This window comes from Anomalospiza imberbis, chromosome 22 (assembly GCF_031753505.1).
Source record: "Anomalospiza imberbis isolate Cuckoo-Finch-1a 21T00152 chromosome 22, ASM3175350v1, whole genome shotgun sequence".
Classification (NCBI taxonomy): Eukaryota; Metazoa; Chordata; class Aves; order Passeriformes; family Viduidae; genus Anomalospiza; species Anomalospiza imberbis.
The window spans coordinates 6,873,118-6,900,833 of NC_089702.1; the positions used below are offsets into that span (position 1 = coordinate 6,873,118).

A 27,716-nucleotide genomic window follows, 5' to 3' on the forward strand; every position below is an offset into this window, starting at 1 on the left:
AAATGGGGAAATGGGGAAAATGGGGGGAAATTGGGAAATGGGGGAAATGGGGAAAAATGAGGGAAATGGGGGAAAATGTGGGAAACTGGGAAATGGGAAATGGGATAAAATGGGGGAATTGGGAAATGGGAAATGGGGAAAATGGGGGAAATTGGGAAATGGGGGAAATTGGGGGAAATTGGGAAAATGGGGAAAATGGGGGAAATGGAAAATGGGGGGGGAAATGGGGAAATGGGGGGAATAGAAAATGGGGGAAATGGGAAATGGGGAAATGGGAAATGGGGAAAGGGGAAGTGGGGAATGCGGGAAATGGGGAAATGGGAAATGGGAAATTGGGAAATGGGGAAAATGGGGAAAATTGGGGAAAATTGGGAAAAAGGGAAATGGAAAATGGGAAATGGGGAAAATTGGGAAATGGGAAAACGGGGGGAAATGGGGAAATGGGGAAAAGAGAAAAATGGGGGAAATGGGAAAAGTGGGGGGAATTGGGGAAAATGGGGGAAATTGGGGGAATGGGGCAAATGGGAAAATGAGGTAATGGGGAAATGGGGAAAATGGGAAATGGGGGGAAATGGGGGAAATGGGGGAAAAGGGAGAATGGGGAAAATTGGGAAATGGGGAAATGGAGGGAAATGGGGAAATGGGGAAAATTGGGAATGGGGGAAATGGGGAAAATGGGTGGAAACGGGAAAAAATGGGGAAAAGGGAAAGGGAAAGAGGGGAAAAGGAAAAATGTTGGGACACCTTTGCACACCTGTGCTGTCACACCTGTGCTGTCACACCAGTGTTTGCTCACCTGCGACACTGTCACACACCTGTGCTGTCACACCTGTGACACCGTCACACACCTGTGAGTGACACACACCTGGGACACCGTCACACACCTGTGAGTGACAAACCTGTGACACAGTCACACAAATGTGAGTGACACACCTGGGACACCATCACACTCCTGTGAGTGACACACCTGTGACACCGTCACACACCTGTGAGTGACACACACCTGTGACACCGTCACACACCTGTGAGTGACACACACCTGGGACACCATCACACACCTGGACACCGTCACACACCTGTGAGTGACACACACCTGTGACACCGTCACACACCTGTGAGTGACACACACCTGGGACACCATCACACACCTGGGACACCGTCACACACCTGTGAGTGACACACACCTGTGACACTGTCACACACCTGTGAGTGACACACACCTGTGACACCGTCACACACCTGTGAGTGACACACACCTATGACACCGTCACACATCTGTGAGTGACACACACCTGGGACACCGTCACACACCTGTGAGTGACACACACCTGTGACACTGTCACACACCTGTGAGTGACACACACCTGTGAGTGACACACCTGGGACACCGTCACACGCCTGTGAGTGACACACCTGGGACACCGTCACACTCCTGTGAGTGACACACACCTGTGACACCGTCACACACCTGTGCTACCGTCACACACCTGTGCTGTCACACCTGTGACACCGTCACACACCTGTGAGTGACACACCTGTGACACCGTCACACACCTGTGAGTGACACACCTGTGACACCATCACACGCCTGTGAGTGACACATGCCTGTGACACCGTCACACACCTGTGAGTGACACACCTGGGACACCATCACACACCTGTGAGTGACACACACCTGTGACACCGTCACACGCCTGTGAGTGACACACACCTGTGACACCGTCACACACCTGTGACACCATCACATGCCTGTGAGTGTGAAACACACCTGTGACACTGTCACACACCTGTGACACTGTCACACACCTGTGACACTGTCACACACCTGTGAAACCATCACACACCTCTCAGTGACACACACCTGTCAGTGACACACACCTGTGACACCGTCACACGCCTTTGAGTGACACACACCTGTGACACCGTCACACACCTGTGAGTGACACACACCTGTGACACTGTCACACACCTGTCAGTGACACACACCTGTGACACCGTCACACACCTGTCAGTGACACACACCTGTGAGTGACACACACCTGTGACACCATCACACACCTGTGAGTGACACACACCTGTGAGTGACACACACCTGTGACACCATCACACACCTGTGAGTGACACACACCTGTGCCACCGTCACACACCTGTGAGTGACACACACCTGGGACACCGTCACACACCTTGTGAGTGACACACACCTGGGACACTGTCACACACCTGTCTGTGAGTGTGACACACCTGGGACACTTTGCACACCTGTGCTCACCTGTGAGTGACACACACCTGGGGCACCTGTGCACACCTGTGAGTGACACAGAGAACAGTGACACCTTTGCACACCTGTATTTGCTCACCTGTGAGTGACACAGAGAACAGTGACACCTTTGCACACCTGTATTTGCACACCTGTGAGTGACACAGAGAACAGTGACACCTTTGCACACCTGTATTTGCACACCTGTGAGTGTGACACACCTGGGACACCTTTGCACACCTGTGCTCACCTGTGAGTGTGACACAGCTGAGACACCTTTGCACACCTGTAACACTTTGCACACCTGTGTTTGCACACCTGTGAGTGTGACACAGCTGGGACACTTAAATAAAATTAAATTAAGGTGCATGAAATAGTATTTATTGAATAATATTTAATTAAATAATATAAATTTTAAATAATGTAATAAAATATTTAATTAAAATATACATTAAATATGATGTGTTGGATAATAATTAATTTAATTATATATAAATTAAATAATATATTAAAGAATATTTAAATAAAATATATATTAATATTATGTGTTGAATAGCAATTAATTTACTAATATATAAATTAATTAATATATTAAATGAAATTAAATTATGGTGCATGAAATAGTATTTATTGCATAATATTATTTAAGTAATATATAAGTTAAATAATATAATAAATATATTAAATTGAAATATACATTAAATATTATATGTTTAATAATATTTAATTTATAAAAATAATTATGTATAAAATAATATCTAATAAGGATATATTAAATTGTATTAATTGAATAATATATATTTAATAAAATTAATTGAATAATATTAAAAGATACGTGATATAGAGAATAATATTTCATTAATTAATTGATAATAAATTAATATGAACTAAATGATAGATAAATAATTATAGAGCATAAATCATGTACACGAAAGGGTTAATTAACACAAAACATAATCACAATCGATAATTAAATCACAGATCATTAAATACTCTTTAATTAAAGAATATTTATTAAGACGAGGAGCAATAAACCAAGATCTGATCAAATAAACAAAGCGATAATAAAATAATAAACCCTTCCCACAAAGATTCATTAATCCAATCAATTAGCGAGTTAATGGCAATCAAATCAGTGACGTCATTAACCCCGGGAGCTTTTTTTTTTTTTTGGGATTCAGGGATCCCTCCTGGAAAAAAAAAAAAAAAAGGAAAAAATCCCAAAAAATACCCAAAATTCCCTCCCATCCTCAGCCTCAGCCGATCCAGGCGGGAATTCTCGAAAAATCCCAAATCCGCGGGGGGAAAGTCGGGAAAAAACGCCAAAAAAGCAAAAAAAAAAAGCCAAAAAATGAAAAAAAAACGCCAAAAAAATTTAAAAAGCCAAAAAAGGCAAAAAAGGAAAAAAAAAAAAAAAAAAAAAAAAAAAAAAAAAAAAAAAAGGAAAATAAACCCCCCAAAATAGCAAAAAAATCCGCAAAAAATCAACATAAAATCCTAAAAAAACCAAAAACCCGCGAAAAAATAAAAATAAATCCATTAAGAAATCCATCCAACATCCAAAATATCAAAATAAAACCCCCAAAAAAAAGGAAAAAAACCGTGAAAAATCAAAATAAAACCCTAAGAAAAGCCGAAACCCATTTTTGAGGTGTTTCGAGGGGGTTTTTGGGGTTTTGAGGGGTTTTTTGGGGTTTTGTGGTTATGAGGGGGTTTGGGGGCTTTTGGGGGGGGTTGGGGTGTTTTGGGTTTTTTAGGGTTTTTTGGGGGTTTTTGGAGTATTTTGGTGGGGTTTTTTTGGGGGTATTTAGGGTTTTTTGGGGTTTTTTGGGTTTTTGGAGTATTTTGGTGGGGTTTTTTGGGGGTTTTTTGAGGTATTTTGGGTATTTTGGGGTTTTGGGGTTTTCTGGGGTTTTGGAGTATTTTGGTGGGGTTTTTTGGGGTATTTAGGGTTTTTTGGGTTTTTTGTTTTTGGAGTATTTTGGTGGGGGTTTTTTGGGGTGCTTTGGGGTTTTTGGGGTTTTGGGGGATGAGCGGGGTGAGGGGGTTGGGAATCGGGCCTGGAAGGGGGCGGGGCTTGGAGGTCGATGGGGGCGTGTCCTGACCATATGGGCGTGTCCTGACAATATGGGCGTGTCCTGAGTATGTGGGCGTGTCCTCTCATGTGGGCGTGTCCCGACCCGCCCGTCCGGCCGTGTCCATCCTTCGGGCCGTGTCCCTCTGTCCGTGTGTCCGTCCGTGTCCCTGTCCCTCTGTCCGTGTGTCCCCCTGTCCGTGTGTTCGTCCGTCTGTCCGTCTGTCCGTGTCCCACCCCCCTGTCCCCCTGTCCGTCCGTCTGTCCGTGTGTCCCTCTGTCCGTCTGTCCGTGTGTCCGTCTGTCCGTGTCCCTCCCCCTGTCCGTGTGTCCATCTGTCTGTCCGTGTCCGTGTGCCCGTCTGTCCGTGTCCCCCGTCCGTGTGTCCGTCCGTGTGTCCGTGTGTCCGTGTGTCCCTCTGTCCGTGTCCCTCTGTCGGTGTGTCCGTGTGTCCGTCCGTCTGTCCGTGTCTCCGTGTCCGTGTCCCCCTGTCCGTGTGTCCGTCCCCCTGTCCGTGTGTCCGTGTGTCCGTGTGTCCCTCTGTCCGTGTCCCCCTGTCGGTGTGTCCGTGTGTCCGTCCGTCTGTCCGTGTGTCCGTCCCCCTGTCCGTGTGTCCGTGTGTCCGTGTGTCCCTCTGTCCGTGTCCCCCTGTCGGTGTGTCCGTCCGTCTGTCCGTGTGTCCGTCTCTCTGTCCGTGTCTCCGTGTCCGTGTGTCCCTCTGTCCGTGTCCCTCTGTCCGTGTGTCCGTCCGTGTGTCCGTCTGTCCGTGTGTCCCTCTGTCCGTGTCCCCCTGTCGGTGTGTCCGTGTGTCCGTCCGTCTGTCCGTGTGTCCGTCTCTCTGTCCGTGTCTCCGTGTCCGTGTCCCCCTGTCCGTGTGTCCGTGTGTCCGTCCGTGTGTCCGTCTGTCCGTGTCCTTGTCCCCGTGTCCCTCCCCCGCCCCCCCGGGGTGTTCTTTCCCCTCTCCCCTCCCGGTTCCATTTCCCCGCTCCCATTAAGGGATCGATTCCCCGATCCATTACCGGCCCTGATCGATTCCCCTCCAGCTCCCCTTCCTTCCTCCCCCGCCGCATCCTCCTCCTCCTCCTCTTCCCCCTCCTCCTCACACCCCCTCCCTTCCCCTCCCACCCCAAAAGAAACCCCAAAAAAAAACCCCCAAACCCGTCCTTGGGAAGAAACGCCTTCACCCCACCCTAAAAATGCACCGGGATCCGCTCCCTCCTCATCCTCCCTCCCCTCCTTTCCCTTTCCACCCCGCAAAAGAACCCCAAACCCGTCCCTGGGGGTAAAACCCCTTAATCCCACCCTAAAAATGCACCGGGATCCGCTCCCTCCTCATCCTCACACCCCCTCCTTTCCCATTTCACCCCCAAAAAACCCCAAACCCGTCCATGGGAAGAAACCCCTTCATCCCACCCTAAAAAGGAACCGGGACCCGATCCGTCCTCATCCTCCCGCCCGTCCTTTCCCTTTCCACCCCTAAAAAACCCCAAACCCGTCCTTGGGAAGAAATCCCTTCGCCCCACCCTAAAAATGCACCGGGATCTGCTCCCTCCTCATCCTCCCTCCTCTCCTTTCCTTTTCCACCCAAAAAAAAAAACCCCAAACCCATCCCTGGGGGTAAAACCCCTTCATCCCACCCTAAAAAAGCCGGGATCAATTCCCTACTCATCCTCGCACACCCTCCTTTCCCATTTCACCCCAAAAAATCCCCAAACCCATCCATGTGGGTAAAACCCCTTCATCCCACCCTAAAAATGCACCGGGATCTGCTCTTTCTCCCTCCTCCCTCCCTTCCTTTCCCTCTCCACCCCTGAAAAAACCCCAAACCCATCCCTGGGGGTAAAACCCCTTCATCCCACCCTAAAAAACCCCGGGATCCGCTCCCTCCTCATCCTCCCGCCCCACCCAGGGGGGGAGCGCGGACAAAACGCGGATTTCCCCCCGATTTTTTCTGATTTCTTTTTCTTTTTTTTTTTTGTTTCCCCTGCCAATATCTTGACTTTCTGCTGGCGGCGAAAGCGTTAAAGGGCAGGAGCGGCGGCGGCCGCGCTTTTGTGGGGTGATTTATGGCCGCGCTTTGGGTTCACGCGGAGTTCACGGGGATTTGCAGCCGCTCGGGGCTGAAGGATGGGCTCGCCTGGCGAGGGGCGCGCCCGGCAGCGCTCCCGCTCCCAGCGCTCCCAAATCCCCAGGATTTTCACCCAGGAGGGGATTTTGGGGCGGCCCCGTCACCCCCCGCCCGGCCCCGCTGGGGTTTCAGCCCCAGGGAGCGGGAAAAAAAGCGGGGGAAAGGGAGCGGGAGGGGTCCGCACCCCCAAAAATCCGAGGGGTTGATGGGGATATTTGGGATTTCAGCCCCAGAAAATGGAAAAAGAGGGGGGAAAGGGAGCGGGAGAAGCTGCGCACCCCCAAAAATCCGCGGGGTTGATGGGGATATTTGGGATTTCAGCCCCAGAAAATGGAAAAAGAGGGGGGAAAGGGAGCGGGAGAAGCTGCGCACCCCCAAAAATCCGCGGGGTTGGTGGGGATTTTTGGGATTTCAGCCCCAGGGGATGAAAAAGAGGGAGCTGGTGGGGGCCGCACCCCAAAAATCCGCGGGGTTGGTGGGGATTTTTGGGATTTCAGCCCCAGAAAATGGAAAAAGAAGAGGGAAAGGAGCTGGTGGGGGCCGCACCCCCAAAAATCCGCGGGGTTGGTGGGGTTTTTTTTTGGGATTTCAGCCCCAGAAAATGGAAAAAGGGAGGGGAAAGGAGCTGGGGGGGTCCTCACCCCCAAAAATCCGCGGGGTTGATGGGGATATTTGGGATTTCAGCCCCAGAAAATGGAAAAAAGAGGGGGGAAAGGGAGCGGGAGAAGCTGCGCACCCCCCAAAAATCCGCGGGGTTGGTGGGGATTTTTGGGATTTCAGCCCCAGAAAATGGAAAAAGAGGGGGGAAAGGGAGCGGGAGAAGCTGCGCACCCCCAAAAATCCGCGGGGTTGGTGCGGATTTTTGGGATTTCAGCCCCAGAAAATGGATAAGGGGAGCTGGGGGGGCCCGCACCCCAAATTCCCCTTTTGGGGTGGGGATTTTTGGGATTTCAGCCCCGGGGAATGGATAAGGGGGAGCACGGGGGGGCCGCACCCCAAATTCCCCTTTTGGGGTGGGGATTTTTGGGATTTCAGCCCCAGAAAATGGAAAAGGGGGAGCACGGGGGGGGCGGCACCCCAAATTCCCCGTTTGGGGTGGGGATTTTTGGGATTTCAGCCCCGGGGAATGGAAAAGGGGGAGCAGGGGGGGGGCGTACCCCAAATTCCCCTTTTGGGGTGGGGATTTTTGGGATTTCAGCCCCAGAAAATGGAAAAAGAAGAGGGAAAGGAGCTGGGGAGGTCCGCACCCCAAATTCCCCTTTTGGGGTGGGGATTTTTGGGATTTCAGCCCCGGGGAATGGAAAGGGGGAGCAGGGGGGGGCGTACCCCAAATTCCCCTTTTGGGGTGGGGATTTTTGGGATTTCAGCCCCAGAAAATGGAAAAAGAAGAGGGAAAGGAGCTGGGGAGGTCCGCACCCCAAATTCCCCTTTTGGGGTGGGGATTTTTGGGATTTCAGCCCCGGGGAATGGAAAAGGGGGAGCTGGGGGGGGGCGTACCCCATATTCCCCTTTTGGGGTGGGGATTTTTGGGATTTCAGCCCCGGGGAATGGAAAAGGGGGAGCTGGGGGGGGGCGTACCCCATATTCCCCGTTTGGGGTGGGGATTTTTGGGATTTCAGCCCCGGGGAATGGATAAGGGGGAGCGGGGGGGGGGCGCACCCCAAATTCCCCTTTTGGGGTGGGGATTTTTGGGATTTCAGCCCCAGAAAATGGATAAAGGGGGAGCGGGGGGGGGGGGCGCACCCCAAATTCCCCTTTTGGGGTGGGGATTTTTGGGATTTCAGCCCCGGGGAATGGAAAAGGGGGAGCAGGGGGGGGCCGCACCCCAAATTCCCCTTTTGGGGTCGCTGGGGCCGCGCTCAGGCGCGCTCCGGCCCCAGTTCCCGGGCGGATCCCGGCAGCCCCGCCGGGTTCCGGCCGGGCTCGGCTCGGCTCGGTTCGGTTCGGTTCGGCTCGGCTCGGCTCGGTTCGGTTCGGTTCGGTTCGGTTCGGTTCGGTTCGGTTCGGTTCGGTTCGGCTCGGTTCGGTTCGGCTCGGCTCGGTTCGGCTCGGCTCGGTTCGGTTCGGTTCGGTTCGGTTCGGCTCGGAACGTGTGGAATCGGTCCCGCAGCAGCGGCCCCAGAAATTCCCAACGTGACTCGGATCCCAAACGCGGCCGCGGCTCCCGCAGCTCGAGCGTTTCTTTATTTCATTTAATTTTATTTCATTTTATTTTATTTTATTTTATTTTATTTCGTTTTATTTTATTTTATTTTATTTTATTTTATTTCATTCTATTCTATTCTATTCTATTTTTATTTTATTGTAATTTTAATTTAATTTAAGTTTTATTTCCTTCGATTTAATTTTATACTTATATTTTCTTTTATATATCTTATTTTATTTTTCTTATTTTATTTTATATTTTATTCTATTTTATATCTTTTATTCTATGTTTTCCTTTATTCTATGTTATTTTATATTTATTTTATATTTTCCTTTTTGCATTTTATTTTATCTTTATTTAATATTGAATATTTTTAATTTTATTTTTTAATTTTTTATTTTATTTTATATGTTTTATTACGTTTTTTATTTTTTATTTTATTTTATTTTATTTTATTTTATTTTATTTTATTTTATTTTATTTTATTTTATTTTATTTCCGCCTCTCCCCGCTGCAGGACGCGCCCGCCCTCGAGCAGCCCTTGCGGGAACGTTAATGAGATGGGAATGTTAATGAGATGGGCATCTTAATGAGATGGGAATGTTAATGAGACGCAAATTCCAGCAGCCCTTAACCGCTCTCCGGGCCGGCGCGCGTGTTTGTGTGCGCGAACGTGCCTAATTAACGCTCCTAATTAACGCTCCTAATTACCGCAGCGGGGCAGGGCGCGGCTCCGGGCACCCCGGCCCCGCGTTCCCATGGGTCCTTATGGGGTCCTATAGGGTCCTATGGCTTCCTATGGATTTCTATAGGATCCCATGGGTCCCTATAGGGTCCTATAGGGTCCTATGGCTTCCTATGGATTTCTATAGGATCCCATGGGTCCCTATAGGGTCCTATGGGCTCCCATGGGTTCCTATAGGGTCCTATGGATTTCCTATAGGATCCCATGGGTCCCTTTAGGGTCCTATGGGCTCCCATGAGTTCCTATAGGGTCCTATGGGGTCCTATGGATTTCTATAGGATCCCATAGGTTCCTATAGGGTCCTATGGGCTCCCATGGGTTCTTATAGGGTCCTATGGATTTCTATAGGATCCCATGAGTCCCTATGGGGTCCTCTGGGTTCCCATGGGTTCCTATAGGGTCCTCTGGGTTCCCATGGGTTCCTATACGGTCCTATGGGGTCCCATGGATTTCTATAGGTTCCTAGAGGTTCCTACGGGTTCCCATATGTTCCTATGGATTCCTATAGGATCCTCTGGGTTCCCATGGATTTCTATAGGTTCCTATAGATTCCCATGAATTTCTATAGGTTCCTAGGGGTTCCCAAAGGTTCCCATGGGCTCCTATGGGTTCCCAAAGGTTTCTATATGTTCCCATATGTTTCTATGGGTTCCCATGGATTCCTGTAGGATCCTATGGGTCCCCATGGGTTCCCAAAGGTTCCTACTAATTTCTATAGGTTCCTATGGGTTCCCATTTCCGCACGTTCCCAACTCCCCCGTGTTTAATCCCAGTTCCCCACGTCGGCGCTTCCACAGGTCCCCAATTCCATAGGTGTCCCCAATCCCAAATCCCTGCAGTTCCATAGGTGCCCAATTCCACATTTCTGCATTTCCATAGGTCCCCAATCCCAAATCCCTGCAGTTCCATAGGTCTCTGCCCTACCCATGGACATTTCCACCTCTGGAATCCGGGCTGGGTTTTCATCCCAAATTCCCGGATCCCCCCACACTGACCCCTCCCGCCGCTCCCGGAATGTCCCCAAATCCTCGGGACGTGTCCCCAAATCCTGGAATGTTCCCAGACCCCGGAATGTCCCCAAATCCCCAGAACGTGTCCCCAAATCCCCAGAACGTGTCCCCAAATCCCCGGGACGTGTCCCCAAATCCCGGAATGTCCCCAAATCCCCGGAACGTGTCCCCAAATCCCCGGAACGTGTCCCCAAATCCCCAGAACGTGTCCCCAAATCCCGGAATGTCCCCAAATCCTCGGGACGTGTTCCCAAATCCTGGAATGTTCCCAGACCCCGGAATGTCCCCAAATCCCCAGAACGTGTCCCCAAATCCTCGGGACGTGTCCCCAAATCCCGGAATGTCCCCAAATCCCCGGAACGTGTCCCCAAATCCCCGGGACGTGTCCCCGCATCCCCGGAATGTCCCCAAACGCCGGGATGTGTCCCCAAATCCCGGAATGTCCCCAAACGCCGGGACGTGTCCCCAAATCCCGGAATGTCCCCAAACGCCGGGACGTGTCCCCAAATCCCCGGGACGTGTCCCCGCAGCCCCGGAATGTCCCCAAACGCCGGGACGTGTCCCCGCTGTCCCCATTCCCAAGGATGCCATTCCCAGATCATTCCCAAGCCCCACCCGCTCCCACCTTTCCCCGGAGCCGCTGGAAATCCGCTCCGAGAGCCTCTCGAAACCCCAGAGAATTCCCCCAAAACTCCGGTTCGAGCTCGGATGCGGCTCCCGAATATTCGGGGAAAACTCCGGGCGGGGACAGGCTCTGGATTTGGGATGGGGACGGGAAGGAAAAACGGGAGGAAAGCTCGGGAAACCCCACAGTTCCCCCATCCCGCTCCTTCCCGCGGATTTCACCCCAAATCCCGTGTCCAGGGTGGGAATAAGATGGGGAAATCCTGATTTTCCCGATTTATTCCGGCATTTAAAACCCCACGGGGAAGCGAATTCCAGCTCCGCTCCTGCCCCCTTGAGGGTGCTCCCCCAGATTCCTCCGTCCTTTTTGGGGCGGTTTAGGGGTGCCCGTGTCCGGAAGGAGAATTTGGGAGCGAAATCAGCGGGATTTGGGTGTTAAAAAAAAAAAAAAAAAAAAAAACACCAAAGAAAAAAAAAACCCAAAAAAACCAAGCCCAAAAAAACCAACAAATGACAAAAAGCTCCAGCGGCTCCCAAGGTTTTGCCGTGACCCCGCCGCCGCCTCCCCGCGGGTGTTTTTGTTTGCTGAGCAAACAGAGCCGGGAGCCCGCGGAAATAAATCCATGGAAATCCATGGAAATCCCGCGATTCTCGCGGCCATTGACACCTCCTTTATTTGGATTAAAACCGTCAAAAAAATGACAGAAGGGGAAAATACCCTAAAAATATGAATAATTTAAATAAAACAAACAATAAAGCAATAAATTGTTAAAAATCAAACCAGCCGAGAGCGCTCGGAGCAGACGAACGCTGCGGGAATAACGCGAGGGTTTTTTTTTTTGATTTTTTTTTTTGGGTTTTGTTTTTGCAGGAGGCTTTTGGGGCGAACACTGCCGCCTTGTTCGGCTCACCCCGCGCTCACCCCCATTAATCACCCCCGACACTCCCGGGGCCTCTCGCCCTTTTCATCCCCGGCCCCCGCGGTGGCAGCGCCGGCTGTCCCCTCCCCTCCCCGGCCCGGCCGCCGCAGCTCCCCAAAAGCCTCCCAAAAACGACGGGATCCCCGAATTCCCAGCACTTCTTTGGTGCTTAGAGCCGCTCCTCCCGGTGCCCGGCACAGCCCAGCCCGGCCCGGGCTTCCTCGGGAGGAAAACGAGCTCAAAATGAGGAAAAACGAGGCGAAAATAAAAGCCGAAATCTCCTCCCTCTGCGTTTTTCTCGCTTGTCCCTGACGAGCTCCCGCACGGGCGGATGCGGGGCTGCGCTTTTGGGGATTTTATCCGAAATTTTTGGCACGGGCGGGAGGATTTGCAGCATCCTTTGCTCCCAAAATCCCTGCGCGGCTGCGGGAGGAGCCGCCCGGGTGGGAGCGGCCCCGGCCGGAGCCGGGAAACGGCTGCGGATCCCGGGAATTCTGGCGCGGACACGGGTGTCCCTGGCACGGCGGGGGTTAAACCAGCCCAGGAGGGCACCCCCACCCGGAATTTACACCCCCAGCCCCGGATTTGTAGCCCCCAGCCCCTTCTCCGGGGTGGATTTGCACGCTCGCGCTCAGGTGTGCAAATGCCGGGGCCACGGGAAGGGGCAAAGCCCCGGGAAGATGTCCGAGGGCTGGAAATCCCAGTTCCCCAAATCCCTATTTCCCGGTGTTCCCAGTTCCCCAAATCCCCATTTCCCGGTGTTCCCAGTTCCCCAAATCCCCATTTCCCGGTGTTCCCAGTTCCCCAAATCCCCATTTCCCGGTGTTCCCAGTTCCCCAAATCCCCATTTCCCGGTGTTCCCAGTTTCACACGTTCCCGCTGGGAAGGTGCCGCACGCGGGGACAAAGGGGGACACGAGGACAGGAGGACACAGGGTCGAGGGACAGGGGGACACGGCCAGGACGGGGACACGGGGACAGAGGGACACGGCCAGAATGGGGACACTGCCAGGACAGGGGGACACGGGGACGGAGGGACACGGGGACAGGTGGACACGGGGACACGGCCAGGACGGGGACACGGGGACAGGGGGACACAGTCAGGATGGGGACAGAGGGACACGGGGACACGCGTCTCCCTGCGGCGCTGGCACCGCCCCATCGCGGCGCCCGCAGCGCCCTTAGGACGCTCTCCAAACCCCAGGAAACCGCCCCAAAACCGCGGGGGAGCCGTCCCGGGATCCTCGCGGCGCTTCCCTTCCCAGCCCATCCCCCCAGGAACCCCGGGGGGCGAATTCCCGGCCCCGGGAACGGGGAGGGGGGGGAGCGACCCCCGAACCCCCCCTGTCCCCACCGCCACCCCCTCACCCTCCTCTCCCTCCGCTTTGTCGGCCAACAAAGCGCCGCCAAGAGCGGGACTGTGAATGTTTTCGGGTGTTTTCCGTGGATCTTTGCCCGGTTTTTCCGCGGAAATCCTCATTAGCATTCCGGGCCGCTGCCTGACCTCTCCTTGCACCCGCAGCCGGGGCGGGGCTGGCGCGGCGGCTGCGCCCGCGGAGCGCGGAGCGCGCTCTAATTCGGCGATTACTGTCACAGGGCCATTTGTCACCCTGTCACCCGCCCCGGGGACACTCGGCGGACGTCAGGCCCCCGCCCCCTCCCCCGGCGCTGCTTTCATCTCTCCGCATCCAATTAAAGATCGCGGGGATCGGCAGCGCGCGGGGGAAGGGGAGCGCGGGGCGAGGTTGCAGCGCCATAGATCCCCATTTCCACAAATCCCCATTTCCACAAATCCCCATTTCCCCGCGTTTCCAGTCCCACAAATCCCCGTTTCCACAAATCCCCATTTCCCCGCGTTTCCAGCTCCAAAAATAAAAATTTTCCGGCTTTTCCAGTCCCATAAATCGCCATTTCCCAATGTTTTCAGTTCTATAAATCCCCATTTCCCGGCGTTCCCAGCTCCCCAAATCCCCGTTTTCCCGTGTTTCCATTTCCCCAAATCCCCGTTTTCCCGTGTTTCCATTTCCCCAAACCCCCATTTTCCCGTGTTTCCATTTCCCCGCTTTTCCAGTTCCACAAATCCCCATTTCCCCAAATCTTCATTTCCCGGTTTTTCTAGTGCCGTAAATTCCAATTTTCCTGCGTTTCCCGTTCCACAAACCCCCAAATCCCCCCTAAACCACCCCAAAAATCCCCGATTCTCCCGGGATGAGGATGGATGGATGGATGGATGGAGCGCCCTTGGAGCAGAGGAGAGCGCCCCCCGCCTCCTCCCCCAATTAATTCCCCGAATCAATTAAACACCGGTCAGGGCTGCGCTGCCTTCATTAACGCTCCCGGTGTTAATTAGCAACAGGCGGGAGCCGCCCCCCGCCCCTTCCCGCCTCCCCCCTTTCCTCATTAATTAATTGCTGTCAGTAATTAATAGATCGAGGGGGGGGGTCGAGGTGGGGGAGGGGCGGCGGTGACCCCGCTGTCACCCCTGCCCGGGGGTGGGGGTGGGGCACGATCAGAATTCCAAGGGGATGGAGCTGTCCGAAAAAAAAAAAAAAAGGTCGGGATTGGGGTGGAAAGCGCTGGGAAAAACAAAAACCCCGGGGCTGGAAGGAGGTTTTGGGGCGAAAATGTGGGGAAAATGGGACGTGGGAAAATTTCTGGGGTGTGGGAAAATCTGGGATGGAGGTGTGGGAAAATTTGGGATATTGATACAGGAAAATTTGGGATGCTCTAGGATGCTGATATGGGAAAATCTGGAATTCTCTGGGGTGGTGATGTGGGAAAATCTGGGATACTGATACAGGAAAATCTGGAATTGTCAGGGATGCTGATGAATGAAAATCTGGAATTGTCAGGGATGCCGATGAAGGAAAATCTGGAATGCTGATACAGGAAAATCTGGAATTCTCTACGATGCTGACACAAGTAAATCTGGAATTCTCTGGGATGCCGATGAAGGAAAATCTGGGATGCTGATACAGGAAAATCTGGAATTCTTTGGGATGCCGATGAAGGAAAACCCGGCCTTGCTGGGGAAGCTCCGCTCCCTTCCCGAGGCTTTCCCGGCTGGAAAATCCCAGCGCCTCATCCTCCCTTGTCCGGGCTCCCTCTGGAGTCGGCGGAGAGAATCGGCACCAAACCCGGCAATTCCAGGGAAAAACCCCAAAACGCGGACCCTAAAGGGGCCTGACCCCCCTAAATCATCCAGGCTGTTCCCAAATCATCCAGTTCCAGGGAAAAACCCCAAAACGCGGATCCTAAATGGGCCTGACCCCCCTAAATCCATCCAGGCTGTTCCCAAACCCGGCAATTCCAGGGAAAAACCCCAAAACGCGGATCCTAAATGGGCCTGACCCCCCTAAATCCATCCAGGCTGTTCCCAAACCCGGCAATTCCAGGGAAAAACCCCAAAACGCGGATCCTAAATGGGCCTGACCCCACTAAATCCATCCAGGCTGTTCCCAAATAATCCAATTCCAGGGAAAAACCCCAAAACGCGGATCCTAAAGGGGCCTGACCCCCCTAAATCCATCCAGGCTGTTCCCAAACCCGGCAATTCCAGGGAAAAAACCCAAAACGCGGATCCTAAATGGGCCTGACCCCCCTAAATCCAGGCAGGGAGTGACCAGGGCAGGGAGTGAGGGTCACCCCCAGATCCTTTCCCTTCCCAGCATTGGGGGGGCCTGGAAAGGGTTTGGAAAAGGGATTGGAGGGGGGAGAAAAGTCTGGGAATGCGGACCTGGAACGGGGTCGAGATGGGAGGATCCTAAAGGGGATCAAGGCCAGGGAATGGGGACCTGGAATGGGAAACAAAACCTGGGAATGGGGACCTGGAATGGAGGATCCAAAATGGGATCAAGGCCAGGGAATGGGGAGCTGGAATGGGAACAAAACCCGGGAATGGGGACCTGGAATGGGAGCAAGGCTCTGGAATGGGATGGGAGTGGTGGCTCTGGAATGGGATCAAAGCCAAGGAAGGGGTCACAAGGGCAGGACCTGGAACGCTGCCGGCTCCAGCTGCTGGGTTTTGTTGGGATTTGGGATCGCCCTGGGGAGAATTCCGGGAGAATTGAGAATTTCTTCCCAGGGAAGTTTCTTTCCCAGAAAATCCAAGTGCTCCCAGCCAAAAGGACCAAATTCCTCCTGAAACCACCCCAAAAAGGGCCCGGCCAGAGCAAGGTGGATCCATCCCACTCCTGATCCCACAAAACGGGGCAGGAGCAGCACCCTGGGGGAGTTTGGAGCTCATCCCCTCCAGAATTCCCTCTGGAAAAAGGGGCCGAGCACCAAGATCCCAAAACCTGGGTTGTTTTTTTTTTTCCCGTTCCCCATGAACCCTAATTAAAACACAACAAAACAAAACCAAAAACCCCTCCCAGACTTCCAGGAGAGCTCGGGAACCATCCCGGGATGCCTGGAAACCCGCGGGAGGAGAATCCCGGAGTTAAAATAAAAGGGAATACTTGAAAAAGGGATCGGATTTACAGCCGGGCCGGCTCGGCCGCCGCCTCCCCGGCGGGGACGGACGGGGATAATTGGAGCGGGGAAGCCATCAATCGCGGGGAGCGGGAATTCCCGGCCGGGACACGGCGATTACTGTCAGGTTATGACACCGCCGTACCAAGATCGATGGGGTTTTAAACGCGCCCCAGTTCTGGGCAATTGGTGACAATAAAAACGGTGACAAATGGACGGGGCCCGGCCAGACGGGGGGGGGGAAATGGGAAAAGGGGGGGAAAAAAGGGGGAAGAAAGGGGGAAAAAAGGGGGAAAGGGGGAAAGGGAAAAAAAGGGGAAAAGGGGGGAAAAGGGGGAAAAAGGGGAAAGGAAAAAAAGGGGAAAAGGGGGGAAAGGGGGAAAAAGGGGAAAGGGAAAAAAGGGGAAAAGGGGGGAAAGGGGGGGAAGGGGGAAGAAAGGGGGAAAAAAGAGGAAAAAGGGGAAAGGGAAAAAAAGGGGAAAAAAGGGGAAAAGGGGGGAAGGGGAAAAAGGGGAAAGGGAAAAAAGGGGGAAAGGGGGGAAAAGGGAGGAAACAAGGGGAAAAAGGGGGGGAAAGGGAAAGAGGGAAAGGGGAAAAAAAGGGGAAAAGGGGGGAAAAGGGGAGGAAACAAGGAGAAAAAGGGGGGGAAGGGGGGAAAGAGGGAAAGGGAAAAAAAGGGGAAAAGGGTGGAAAGGGGGAAAAAGGGGAAAGGAAAAAAAGGGGAAAAGGGGGAAAGGGGGAAAAAGGGGGAAGGGGGGGAAAGGGAAAAAAGGGAAAAGGGAAACAAAGGGGGAAAGGGTGGAAAAGGGGAAAAAAGGGGAAAAAGGGAAAAGGGGGAAAAAGGGGAAAAGGGAAAAAGGGGGAAAAAAGGGGGGAAAAGGGGGAAAAATGGGGGGAAAAGGGAAAAGGGGAAAAAGGGGGGGGAAGGGAAAAGGGGGAAAAAGGGGGGAAATGAGGGGAAAAGGGGAAAAAAAGGGGGAAGGGGGGAAAGGGGGAAAATGGGGGGAAAAAAGGGGAAAATCGGCTTTTTTCCGCCTAAAAAAAAATTAATAAAGGGGGGTAGAGAGGGGGAAGTGGAGGGAGGGAGGGGGAAGAGGAAGGAAGGAAAGAAAAAGGAAGAAGAAGGAAAGAGGAGGAAGAAGATGAAGAAGGAAGGAAGGAAGGAAGGAAGGAAGGAAGGAAGGAAGGAAGGAAGGAAGGAAGGAAGGAAGGAAGGAAGGAAGGAAGGAAGGAAGGAAGGAAGGAAGGAAGGAAGGAAGGAAGGAAGGAAGGAAGGAAGGGGAAGATGAAGGAAGGAAGGAAGGAGAAGAAGAAGAAGGAAGGAGGAAGAGGAAGGCGAAGGAAGGAGGAAGGAAGGTCCGTCTGCTCCCGCCCCCCCAGTGCCTCTTTCCTTGTTTTTTTACCAATTCTCGCCTTTATTAATTCCAGAATTCCACAGAAAACGCCGCGAGGCAGCGACCCACGAACCCTCCCCCCCATTTCCAAACGGGAAACTGAGGCAGGACCCACCCCCCACCCCCTAAAGCTTCCCTAAGCACCACCCCCCGCGTGGGGAAACTGAGGCAGGACCCATCCCCCACGCCCTAAAGGAGCCCTAAACCCCCTCCCGAGTGGGGAAACTGAGGCAGGGATTCACCCTCTGCCCTGTAGTGTTGCCCTAAATCCTGTTCTGAGTGGGGAAACTGAGGCAGGGACCCATCAATTCCCTTCTTCCCAGCCCCAAACTGGTTAAACTGGGGCAGGGACCCCGCAACCTCCCTCCCCCTAGTGCCTGAGTGGGGAAACTGAGGCACGGCCCCATTCACCTCCTTCCCCCCAGTCCCAAACTGGTCAAACTGGGGCAGGAATCTCCCGACCCCCTTTTCCTCAGTCCCAAACTGGTCAAACTGGGGCAGGGACCCCCCAACCTCCTTCCCCTCAGCTCCTGAGTAGGGAAACTGAGGCAGGGACCCCCCAACCTCCTCCCCACTAGCTCCTGAGCGGGGAAACTGAGGCAGGGACCCCCCAACCTCCTTCCCACTAGCTCCTGAGCAGGAAAACTGAGGCAGGGACCCCCCAACTTCCTTCCCCTCAGTTCCTGAGTGGGGAAACTGAGGCAGGGACCCCCCAACTTCCTTCCCCTCAGTTCCTGAGTGGGGAAACTGAGGCAGGGACCCCCCAACCCCCTTTTCCCCAGTCCCAAACCGGTCAAACTGGGGCAGCGACCCCCCAGCCCCCAACTGGCCGAGCCCCGCCCCCTCCCGCACCCCCAGCAGCCGCAGCACCCCGAGCTCGGCCAGCCTGGCCCGCACCTCGGCCTCCCAGCCGCGGTTGGCGCGGGGGTTGCGGGGGGACGGGTGCGGGATCCAGGCCACGGGCACGGCCAGCCCCGCGGCCCGCAGCGCCCGGCGCGCCCGCAGCTCGGCCACGCGGCCCAGGGCCACCACGAGCCGCACGCCCAGCGCCTCCACGGTGGCGGCGAGCGCCGCGGCGCACGGGGCGAGCAGCCGCTCCCGCTCGGCCGCCCGCAGCTCCGGCGGGGGCACGTTGCGGCCGCTGGCGGCGAGGAAGAGGAGCGGGCAGAGGTTGTGCACGAAGCAGTGGCGGAAGAAGTCGCGGGGGTCCGGGCAGAGGCTCCGCACCAGCCCCCAGAAGCGGGCGCCGCTGACCTCGGTCCGCGGGCAGCGCAGCCCCAGCACCGGGCGCTTGGGGTGCTCCCGGGGCGGCCGCTGCACCGCGCCCGACACCCGCAGCCACTCCCGCACGTGCCACGCCTCGCCGAACGGCACCTGCGGGGCGGGGAGGGGGCGTCAGAGAAGGGGACACACACACACACACAGAGTGGGGACGGCTCCGCCCCCCGCGTGAGACACCCCCCGCCCCCGTGCCTCAGTTTCCCTCCTCTCTAGGACTTCGTGGGATGGAGCGGGATCCCCCCCCGTGCCTCAGTTTCCCTCCTCTAGGACTTCGTGGGATGGAGCGGGATTCCCCCCCCCCCCCCCCCGTGCCTCAGTTTCTCCTTAATGGGATGGAGTGGGACCCCCCCGTGCCTCAGTTTCCCTCCTCTAGGACCTCGTGGGATGGAGCGGGATCCCCCCCCGTGCCTCAGTTTCCCTCCTCTAGGACCTCGTGGGATGGAGCGGGATCCCCCCCGTGCCTCAGTTTCCCTCCTCTAGGACCTCGTGGGATGGAGTGGGATCCCCCCCGTGCCTCAGTTTCCCTCCTCTAGGACTCCCGAGATGCAGCGGGAGCCGCACCCATCCCCTCTCCCGGTGCCCGTCTCGGTTCCCTCCGCTCCCCCATCCCCTCCCGGTGCCCCCCAGCCCCTCTCCCTGAACTCCCATCATCTCTCCCGGTGCCCCCATCCCCTCCCGGTGCCCCCGCTCCTCTCCCCGTGCCCTCCTTCCTTTCCCTGTACCCCCATCCCATCCCGGTGCCCTCCCCGTACCCCCCAACCCCTCTCCCGGTGCCCCCGCTCCTCTCCCGGTGCCCTCTTCCTCTCCCTGTATCCCCATCCCATCCCGGTACCCCTTCCGATGGCCCCCAACCCCTCTCCCGGTGCCCCCGCTCCTCTCCCGGTGCCCCCAGCCCCTCTCCCGGTGTCCCCTGTGTCCCCCAGCCCCTCTCCCGGTGTCCCCCGTGTCCCCCAGCCCCTCTCCCGGTGCCCCCGCTCCTCTCCCGGCGCCCCCAGCCCCTCTCCCGGTGTCCCCCGTGTCCCCCAGCCCCTCTCCCGGTGCCCCCGCTCCTCTCCCGGTGCCCCCAGCCCCTCTCCCGGTGCCCCCATCCCCTGTCCCGGTTCCCCGCTCCCCTCCCGCTGCCCCCCGGTGCTGACCCCGGTCTGGGCCATGCCGAAGGGGCCGGGGTTCATGCCGAGGAAGAGCACGGCTTTGGGGGCGCGCAGGAAGCGGCGCACGAAGCGCCGGTGCGGCTGCCACGCGTACTCGAGCGGGGCGTACACCAGCGCCACCGGGGGCCCGGGCGGCGGCAGCGCCCGCAGCCGCGCGGACAGGCCCCGCTGCAGCGCCAGGAAGCGCGCCGCCACGCCTTCGGCCTCATCGTCCTCCTCCTCCTCATCGTCCTCCTCCTCATCGGCACCATCGGCACCATCGGCACCATCGGCACCGTCCTCATCTTCCTCGGCCGCGGCCCTGGGTCCTTCCTCATCTGCACCGCCGGGTCCCTCCTCCTCCTCCTCAGCCCTCGGTCCTTCCTCAGCCCTGGCTCCGTCCTCCTCCTCCTCCTCCCGCTCCATCCCCCATGGCCTGCGGGGACACGCAAGGTGGCCGCGGGGACGGAGGGGACAGGAGAGCCCCGGGGGGTGACAGAGAGGGGACAGCGGAGCCCGGGGCTGACAGCGGAGCCCGGGGGTGACAGCGGAACCCGGGGGTGACAGAGAAGGGACAGCGGAGCCCGGGGGTGACAGCGGGGACAGCAGAGCCCGGGGGTGACAGCGGAGCCCCGGGGGTGACAGAGAGGGGACAGCAGAGCCCGGGGGTGACAGCGGAGCCCCGGGGGTGACAGAGAGGGGACAGCGGAGCCCCGGGGGTGACAGAGAAGGGACAGCGGAGCCCGGGGGTGACAGCGGAGCCCCGGGGGTGACAGAGAGGGGACAGCGGAGCCCGGGGGTGACAGAGAGGGGACAGCGGAGCCCGGGGGTGACAGCGGGGACAGCAGAGCCCGGGGGTGACAGCGGAGCCCCGGGGGTGACAGAGAAGGGACAGCGGAGCCCCGGGGGTGACAGAGAAGGGACAGCGGAGCCCCGGGGGTGACAGAGAGGGGACAGCGGAGCCCCGGGGGTGACAGAGAAGGGACAGCGGAGCCCGGGGGTGACAGCGGAGCCCGGGGCTGACAGAGAGGGGACAGCGGAGCCCGGGGGTGACAGCGGAGCCCGGGGCTGACAGAGAGGGGACAGCGGAGCCCGGGGGTGACAGTGGAACCCCGGGGGTGACAGAGAGGGGACAGCGGAGCCCGGGGGTGACAGCGGAGCCCGGTGGGGCAGAGGGGACAGCCCGGACGGGGCAGGGCAGGCTGGCGATGCCAAGGCCCTGCTGACCCCCCCCAGCCCCCCCCCGAGTGTCCCTCACAGCCCCGATTCCCCCCGTGACGTCACACACGCCCCCCCCGCTGACGTCACGGCCGCCGCCGCGAGCCCACCTGGAGCGCGCGCCGCGTCCGCCGCGCGCCGGGCCGGGCCCCGCCCCCTGCCCCGGTAGCCACGCCCCCTGCCCTCAGCCCCTTCCCGGCATGCCCCGCGCGCGGCCCGATCCTTTGTCTGCGCGCGGAGTTTCCCATGGTGCCTTGCGGCGGGAAAACATCCCCCCAAAATCCCCCCAGACCCCCCCCAAATCCCACCCAGACACCCCAAATCCCCCCAGACACCCCCAAACCCCCCTAAATGCCACCCAGACCGCCCAAATGCCCCCAAACCCCCCCGGGGGGTAACCCACGGCAGGGGGCGGGGTCCGATCAGGCCACGCCCCTTCCCACGATGGGGGGGGGGGCACGTGGAGCTGCGGCGGCGCGAGGGCGCCCCCTAGCGGGCCCGGGTGGGAGCGACCGGCAGTGTCCCCAAACCCCCTCGGTGCCACCCGAGTGTCCCCAACCCCCCCTTCAGTGTCACCCGAGTGTCCCCAAACCCCCCTTCAGTGTCACCCGAGTGTCCCCAACCCCCCCCCTCGGTGTCACCCGAGTGTCCCCAACCCCCCTCGGTGCCACCAGTGTCCCTAAACCCCCCTTCACTGTCACCCGAGTGTCCCCAACCCCCCCTTGGTGTCACCCCCGAGTGTCCCCAAACCCCCCTCGGTGGCACCTGAGTGTCCCCAACAGCCCCCGTGCCACCAGTGTCCCCAACCCTCCCGTCGGTGTCACCCCCGAGTGTCCCCAACCCTCCCCGTGTCACTGCAGTGTCCCCACACAGCCCCTGTCCCATCCTCAGAGGTTCCCGCTGTCCCCAGGTATCCCCCGGTGCCACCCCCGCTGTCCCCGGGTGTTCCCCAGTGCCACCCCTGCTGTCCCCGGGTGTCCCCCGGTGCCACCCCCGCTGTCCCCGGTGTCCCCCAGTGCCACCCCCGCTGTCCCCGTGTCCCCTTTGTCCCCACGCTGTCCGCATGCAGTGCCGCACTGGCACCGCCAGGGGGACACTGGGGACACCGGGCCATGCTGGTGACACTGAGGTGACACTGGGCCATGCTGGTGACACTGTGCTGGGGACACTGGGCCATACTGGTGACACTGAGGTGACACCAGGCCGTGCTGGTGACACTGAGGTGACACCGGGCCATGCTGGTGACACTGAGGTGACACCAGGCTGTGCTGGTGACACTGTGCTGGGGACACCAGGGCATACTGGTGACACTGAGGTGACACCAGGCCGTGCTTGGGACACTGCTGGGGACACCGGGCCATACTGGTGACACTGAGGTGACACCGGGCCGTGCTGGGGACACCGGGCCATACTGGTGACACTGAGGTGACACCGGGCTGTGCTGGGGACACTGTGCTGGGGACACCAGGGCATACTGGTGACACTGAGGTGACACCGGGGCCGTGCTGGGGACACCGGGCTGTGCTGGTGACACTGAGGTGACACCGGGCCGTGCTGGGGACACCGGGCCATACTGGTGACACTGAGGTGACACCAGGCTGTGCTGGTGACACTGTGCTGGGGACACCGGGCCATACTGGTGACACTGAGGTGACACCGGGCCATGCTGGGGACACCGGGCCATACTGGTGACACTGAGGTGACACCAGGCCGTGCTGGTGACACTGTGCTGGGGACACCGGGCCATACTGGGGACACTGAGGTGACACCGGGCCATGCTGGGGACACCGGGCTGTGCTGGTGACACTGAGGTGACACCGGGCCGTGCTGGGGACACCGGGCTGTGCTGGTGACACTGAGGTGACACCGGGCCGTGCTGGGGACACCGGGCTGTGCTGGTGACACTGAGGTGACACCAGGCTGTGCTGGTGACACTGTGCTGGGGACACCGGGGTCCCCAGGCCCCAGCAGGTGACAGCTCTGAAAAGTGACCGTTTATTGGAAGCAAATCCGGGGGGGTGGGGACAACACGGGGTGGTGGGGGGGGACAGAGGGGACACGGGGACACCCCGGGGGGGCCCCGACTAAAAACACCGACTTTAAAAAACACCAAAATCCGGGGCCACCCCCGCACGTGGCCGGGGGACGGGCTGGGGACACCCCCGGAGGGACGGCCACCCCGCCCCCGTCCCCTGGGGGCTGCGGGGGCCCTGGGGACACGGGGAGGGGACAGAGGGACAGCCCGGGGTCCCCACGGGGGGGCTATGTACAGAGCTGGGGGGGCTTAGCTGCGGGGGGGGTCCCGCTCCTTGGGGTCGCTGTCCTCGGGGTACGCGTGCCACGTCAGCCGCTCCTCGTAGAACGCGATGACAATCTGGGGACACTTGAGGTTGGCCTCCTTGGCCAGCACCAGGTCGGCCTCGTCCGTGTCCTTCCTGCGGGGACACGGGGACAGAACGGGGTCAGGGGACAGGCTGGGGACACAGGGACAGGCTGGGGACACAGGGACAGGCTGGGGGCACGGGGACAGGCTGGGGACACAGGGACAGGCTGGGGTCATGGGGACAGGCTGGGGACAGGGGACAGGCTGGGGACACAGGGACAGGCTGGGGACACGGGGACAGGCTGGGGGCATGGGGACAGACTGGGGACACGGGGACAGGCTGGGGGCATGGGGACAGGCTGGGGACACGGGGACAGGCTGGGGACACAGGGACAGAATGGGGTTAGGGGACAGGCTGGGGACACGGGGACAGGCTGGGGACACAGGGACAGGCTGGGGGCATGGGGACAGAATGGGGTCAGGGGACAGGCTGGGGACACAGGGGGACAGGCTGGGGACACAGGGGGACAGGCTGGGGACACAGGGACAGGCTGGGGGCATGGGGACACCCTGGGGACAGACTGGGGACACGGGGACAGGCTGGGGACATGGGGACAGGCTGGGGATAGACTGGGGTCAGGGGACAGGCTGGGGACACAGGGACAGGCTGGGGACATGGGTACAGAATGGGGTCAGGGGACAGGCTGGGGACAGGGGGACAGGCTGGGGACACAGGGACAGGCTGGGGACACAGGGACAGGCTGGGGGCATGGGGACACCCTGGGGACAGACTGGGGACACGGGGACAGGCTGGGGACATGGGGACAGGCTGGGGATAGACTGGGCTCAGGGGACAGGCTGGGGACAGATGGATAGGCTGGGGACAGGCTGGGGACAGAGGGACAGGCTGGGGACATGGGGACAGAATGGGGTCAGGGGACAGGCTGGGGACACAGGGACAGGCTGGGGACACAAACTGGGGACACGGGGACAAAGTGGGGTCACAAATTGGGGATTCGAACTGGGGACATGGGGTCAAAGTGGGATCACAAAGTGGGGTCACAAAGTGGGGTCATAAACTGGGGGCAAGGGGATAAACTGGGGACAAAAATTAAGGACAGAAACCGGGGACACGGACACAAACTGGGGACAAAGGGACAAACTGGGGGACACGGACACAAACTGGGGACAAAGGGACAAACTGGGGGACACGGACACAAACTGGGGAGTCAGGAGGGACACGGACACGAGCTGGGGGGACAGGGAGGTCCCAGGGACCCTGGGGACAGCGGAGGTGGCCTCACCACTTCATGAGGAACATGAGGTCCCCGCAGGAGTCGGTGGCCCCGATGATCTTCTCGGGCTCCAGCCCCCGCTCGAAGCCGCGGGCGATGTCGTTGCTCTGGGGGTTTTGGGGAAAAAAGGGAGGGTTTGGGAAAAAGGGAATGGTTTTGGGGGAAAAAATGGGATTTTGGGGAGAGGAGAGGTCAGGGAAGGGTCCCAGCATGGTGGCACTGGGGGATGGCCCCGTGTCTGGGCACTGTCCCCTTCCCTGGTGGCCTTTCCAGGAGTTCCCATGGAGAGGACACTGGGTGCCACTGTCCCCAGTCCCCGTCCCCATCCCTGAATTCCCACCCCCATCCCCGTGTCCCTGTCCCCATCCCTGTGTCCCTTCTCACCTCCCAGTGTCCCTGTCCCCATCCCCGTGTCCCCATCCCTGTGTCCCTGTCCCCATCCCCTCCTGGTGTCCCCATCCCCATGTTCCCATGCCCTCCCAGTGTTCCCGTCCCCATCCCCGTGTCCCCATCCCTATGTCCCTGTCCCCATCCCCTCCCAGTGTCCCCGTCCCCATCCCCGTGTCCCCATCCCAGTGTCCTCGTCCCCATCCCCGTGTCCCTGTCCCCATCCCCATGTCCCCATGCCCTCCCGGTGTCCCCAGCTGTCCCCAGGTGTCCCTGTCCCTCACCTCTCTCTTTTTCTTGGCTCTGCCGTCCTCGCTGCCGGGCAGTCCCTTGCGCTTGGCGCCCTCAGGGCGCTCCCGGGGCCGTGTCCCCTCGCTGTCCCTCATGTCCCTCATGTCCCTCATCCTGCGGTCCTTGCGCAGGAACTGCGAGATCAGCTCGGGGCAGTCCAGGTTCTTCTCGGGCTCCCACGTGTTGTGCTCCCTGGGGACACCGGCAGGGGACACCCAGGGACACGGTCAGGGGACACCATGAGGGGACATGGTCAGGGGACAGGGGACACTCTCAGGGGACACCCAGGGGATATGGTCAGGGGACAGAGGACACGGTCAGGGGACAGGGGACACGGCCCCGGGACACCCAGGGACACAGTCAGGGAACAGGGGACATCGTCAGGGACAGGGGACACGGTCAGGGAACACCCAAGGGACATGGTCAGGGGACATGGTCAGGGGACACCCAGGGGCACCCAGGGACACCATCAGGGACAGGGGACATGGTCAGGGGACACCCAGGGGACATCTCCCCACCCCCAGGTGCTGTGTTCCCTGGGGGACATGGTCAGGGACACTCAGGGTGCTGTGTCCCCTGTCCCCAGGAGCTGTCAGGGACACCCAGGGTGCTGTGTCCCCTGTCCCCAGGAGCCGTCCCCCGCGTGCCACCGCGCTGTTCCTGCTGTCACTCACTCGGAGAAGCCCTTCCACTTGAGCAGGTACTCGGCCTGGCCCCTCACCACGCGCCGATCCAGAACCTTCTCCACCACATACTCCTCCTCCTCCCCCGAGGACGAGCTGTCGGCTGCCCGCCGGCTCCTCCTGCCCATAGCGCAGCCACCGCTCTGGGGACAGGGACAGGAATGTCACCATGGCACAGGGAATGTCACCATGGCACTGCCCGCCGGCTCCTCCTGCCCATAGCGCAGCCACAGCTCTGGGGACAGGAATGTCACCATGGGAATGTCACCATGGGTCAGGGAACATCACCATGGCACCATGGCACTGCCCGCCGGCTCCTCCTGCCCATAGCGCAGCCACTGCTCTGGGGACAGGGACAGGAATGTCACCATGGCACAGGGAATGTCACCATGGCACTGCCCGCCGGCTCCTCCTGCCCATAGCGCAGCCACCGCTCTGGGGACAGGGACAGGAATGTCACCATGGCACAGGGAATGTCACCATGGCACTGCCCGCCGGCTCCTCCTGCCCATAGCGCAGCCACAGCTCTGGGGACAGGAATGTCACCATGGGAATGTCACCATGGGTCAGGGAACATCACCATGGCACCATGGCACTGCCCGCCGGCTCCTCCTGCCCATAGCGCAGCCACCGCTCTGGGGACAGGGACAGGAATGTCACCATGGCACAGGGAATGTCACCATGGCACTGCCCGCCGGCTCCTCCTGCCCACAGTGCAGCCACCGCTCTGGGGACAGGGACAGGAATGTCACCATGGCACAGGGAATGTCACCATGGCACTGCCCGCCGGCTCCTCCTGCCCACAGCGCAGCCACCGCTCTGGGGACAGGGAATGTCACCATGGGAATGTCACCATGGGTCAGGGAACATCACCATGGCACCATGGCACTGCCCGCCGGCTCCTCCTGCCCACCGCCCAGCCACCGCTCTGCGGACAGGGAATGTCACCGTGGGAATGTCACCATGGGCCAGGGAATGTCACACAGGGGCTGCTCCTGCCCACCGCCCAGCCACCGCTCTGGGGACAAGGACAGCAATGTCACCAAGGGCCAGGCAATGTCACACAAGGGCCCCTCCTGCCCACCGCTCTGGGGACACGGCGTTGCCACCCGTGGGGGACAGGGGACACCTCGGGGGGCTCATCTCAGGACCCCCAAAGGGAGATCTGAGGCTCCTGGAGCTTCCTTAAAGGGAAGGGGACACCTGGGGACCCCCAAGAGGGATTTGGGGACATCCTGGGACCCACGAGGAAGGATTTGGGGTCATATAGGGACCCCCAGGAGGGATTTAGTGTCATTCTGGGACCCCCAAAAGGGATTTGGGGTCATATAGGGACCC

At 58.3% G+C, this 27,716-nt stretch overlaps 3 protein-coding genes across 5 annotated transcripts in view; 1 reads left to right on the top strand and 2 right to left on the bottom strand.

Moving 5' to 3' along the window:
• The window catches only part of NCKAP1L (NCK associated protein 1 like), a 390,138-nt gene that overhangs the window by 261,382 nt on the left and 101,040 nt on the right, over positions 1-27,716 (top strand). The window lies entirely within an intron of this gene.
• CBX5 (chromobox 5) overlaps positions 1-27,716 on the bottom strand; it is a 99,886-nt gene that overhangs the window by 70,296 nt on the left and 1,874 nt on the right. For both annotated transcript variants that reach the window (XM_068212659.1, XM_068212658.1), the window contains exons 2-5: positions 26,370-26,521; positions 25,689-25,887; positions 25,027-25,124; positions 23,655-23,834 (exon numbers count right to left, since the gene is read on the bottom strand). In XM_068212659.1, coding sequence (XP_068068760.1) covers positions 23,684-23,834; positions 25,027-25,124; positions 25,689-25,887; positions 26,370-26,506 — 585 coding nt within the window. In that variant the 5' untranslated portion in view covers positions 26,507-26,521 and the 3' untranslated portion in view covers positions 23,655-23,683. The remainder of the gene's footprint in view (positions 1-23,654; positions 23,835-25,026; positions 25,125-25,688; positions 25,888-26,369; positions 26,522-27,716) is intronic.
• On the bottom strand, positions 18,602-20,607 carry SMUG1 (single-strand-selective monofunctional uracil-DNA glycosylase 1; the record flags this gene model as incomplete). Its single annotated transcript, XM_068212702.1, has 2 exons — positions 20,188-20,607; positions 18,602-19,144 (listed from the first exon to the last, which is right to left on the bottom strand). Coding segments are annotated over exons 1-2 (963 nt in total), but the record flags the coding sequence as incomplete, so codon positions are not given.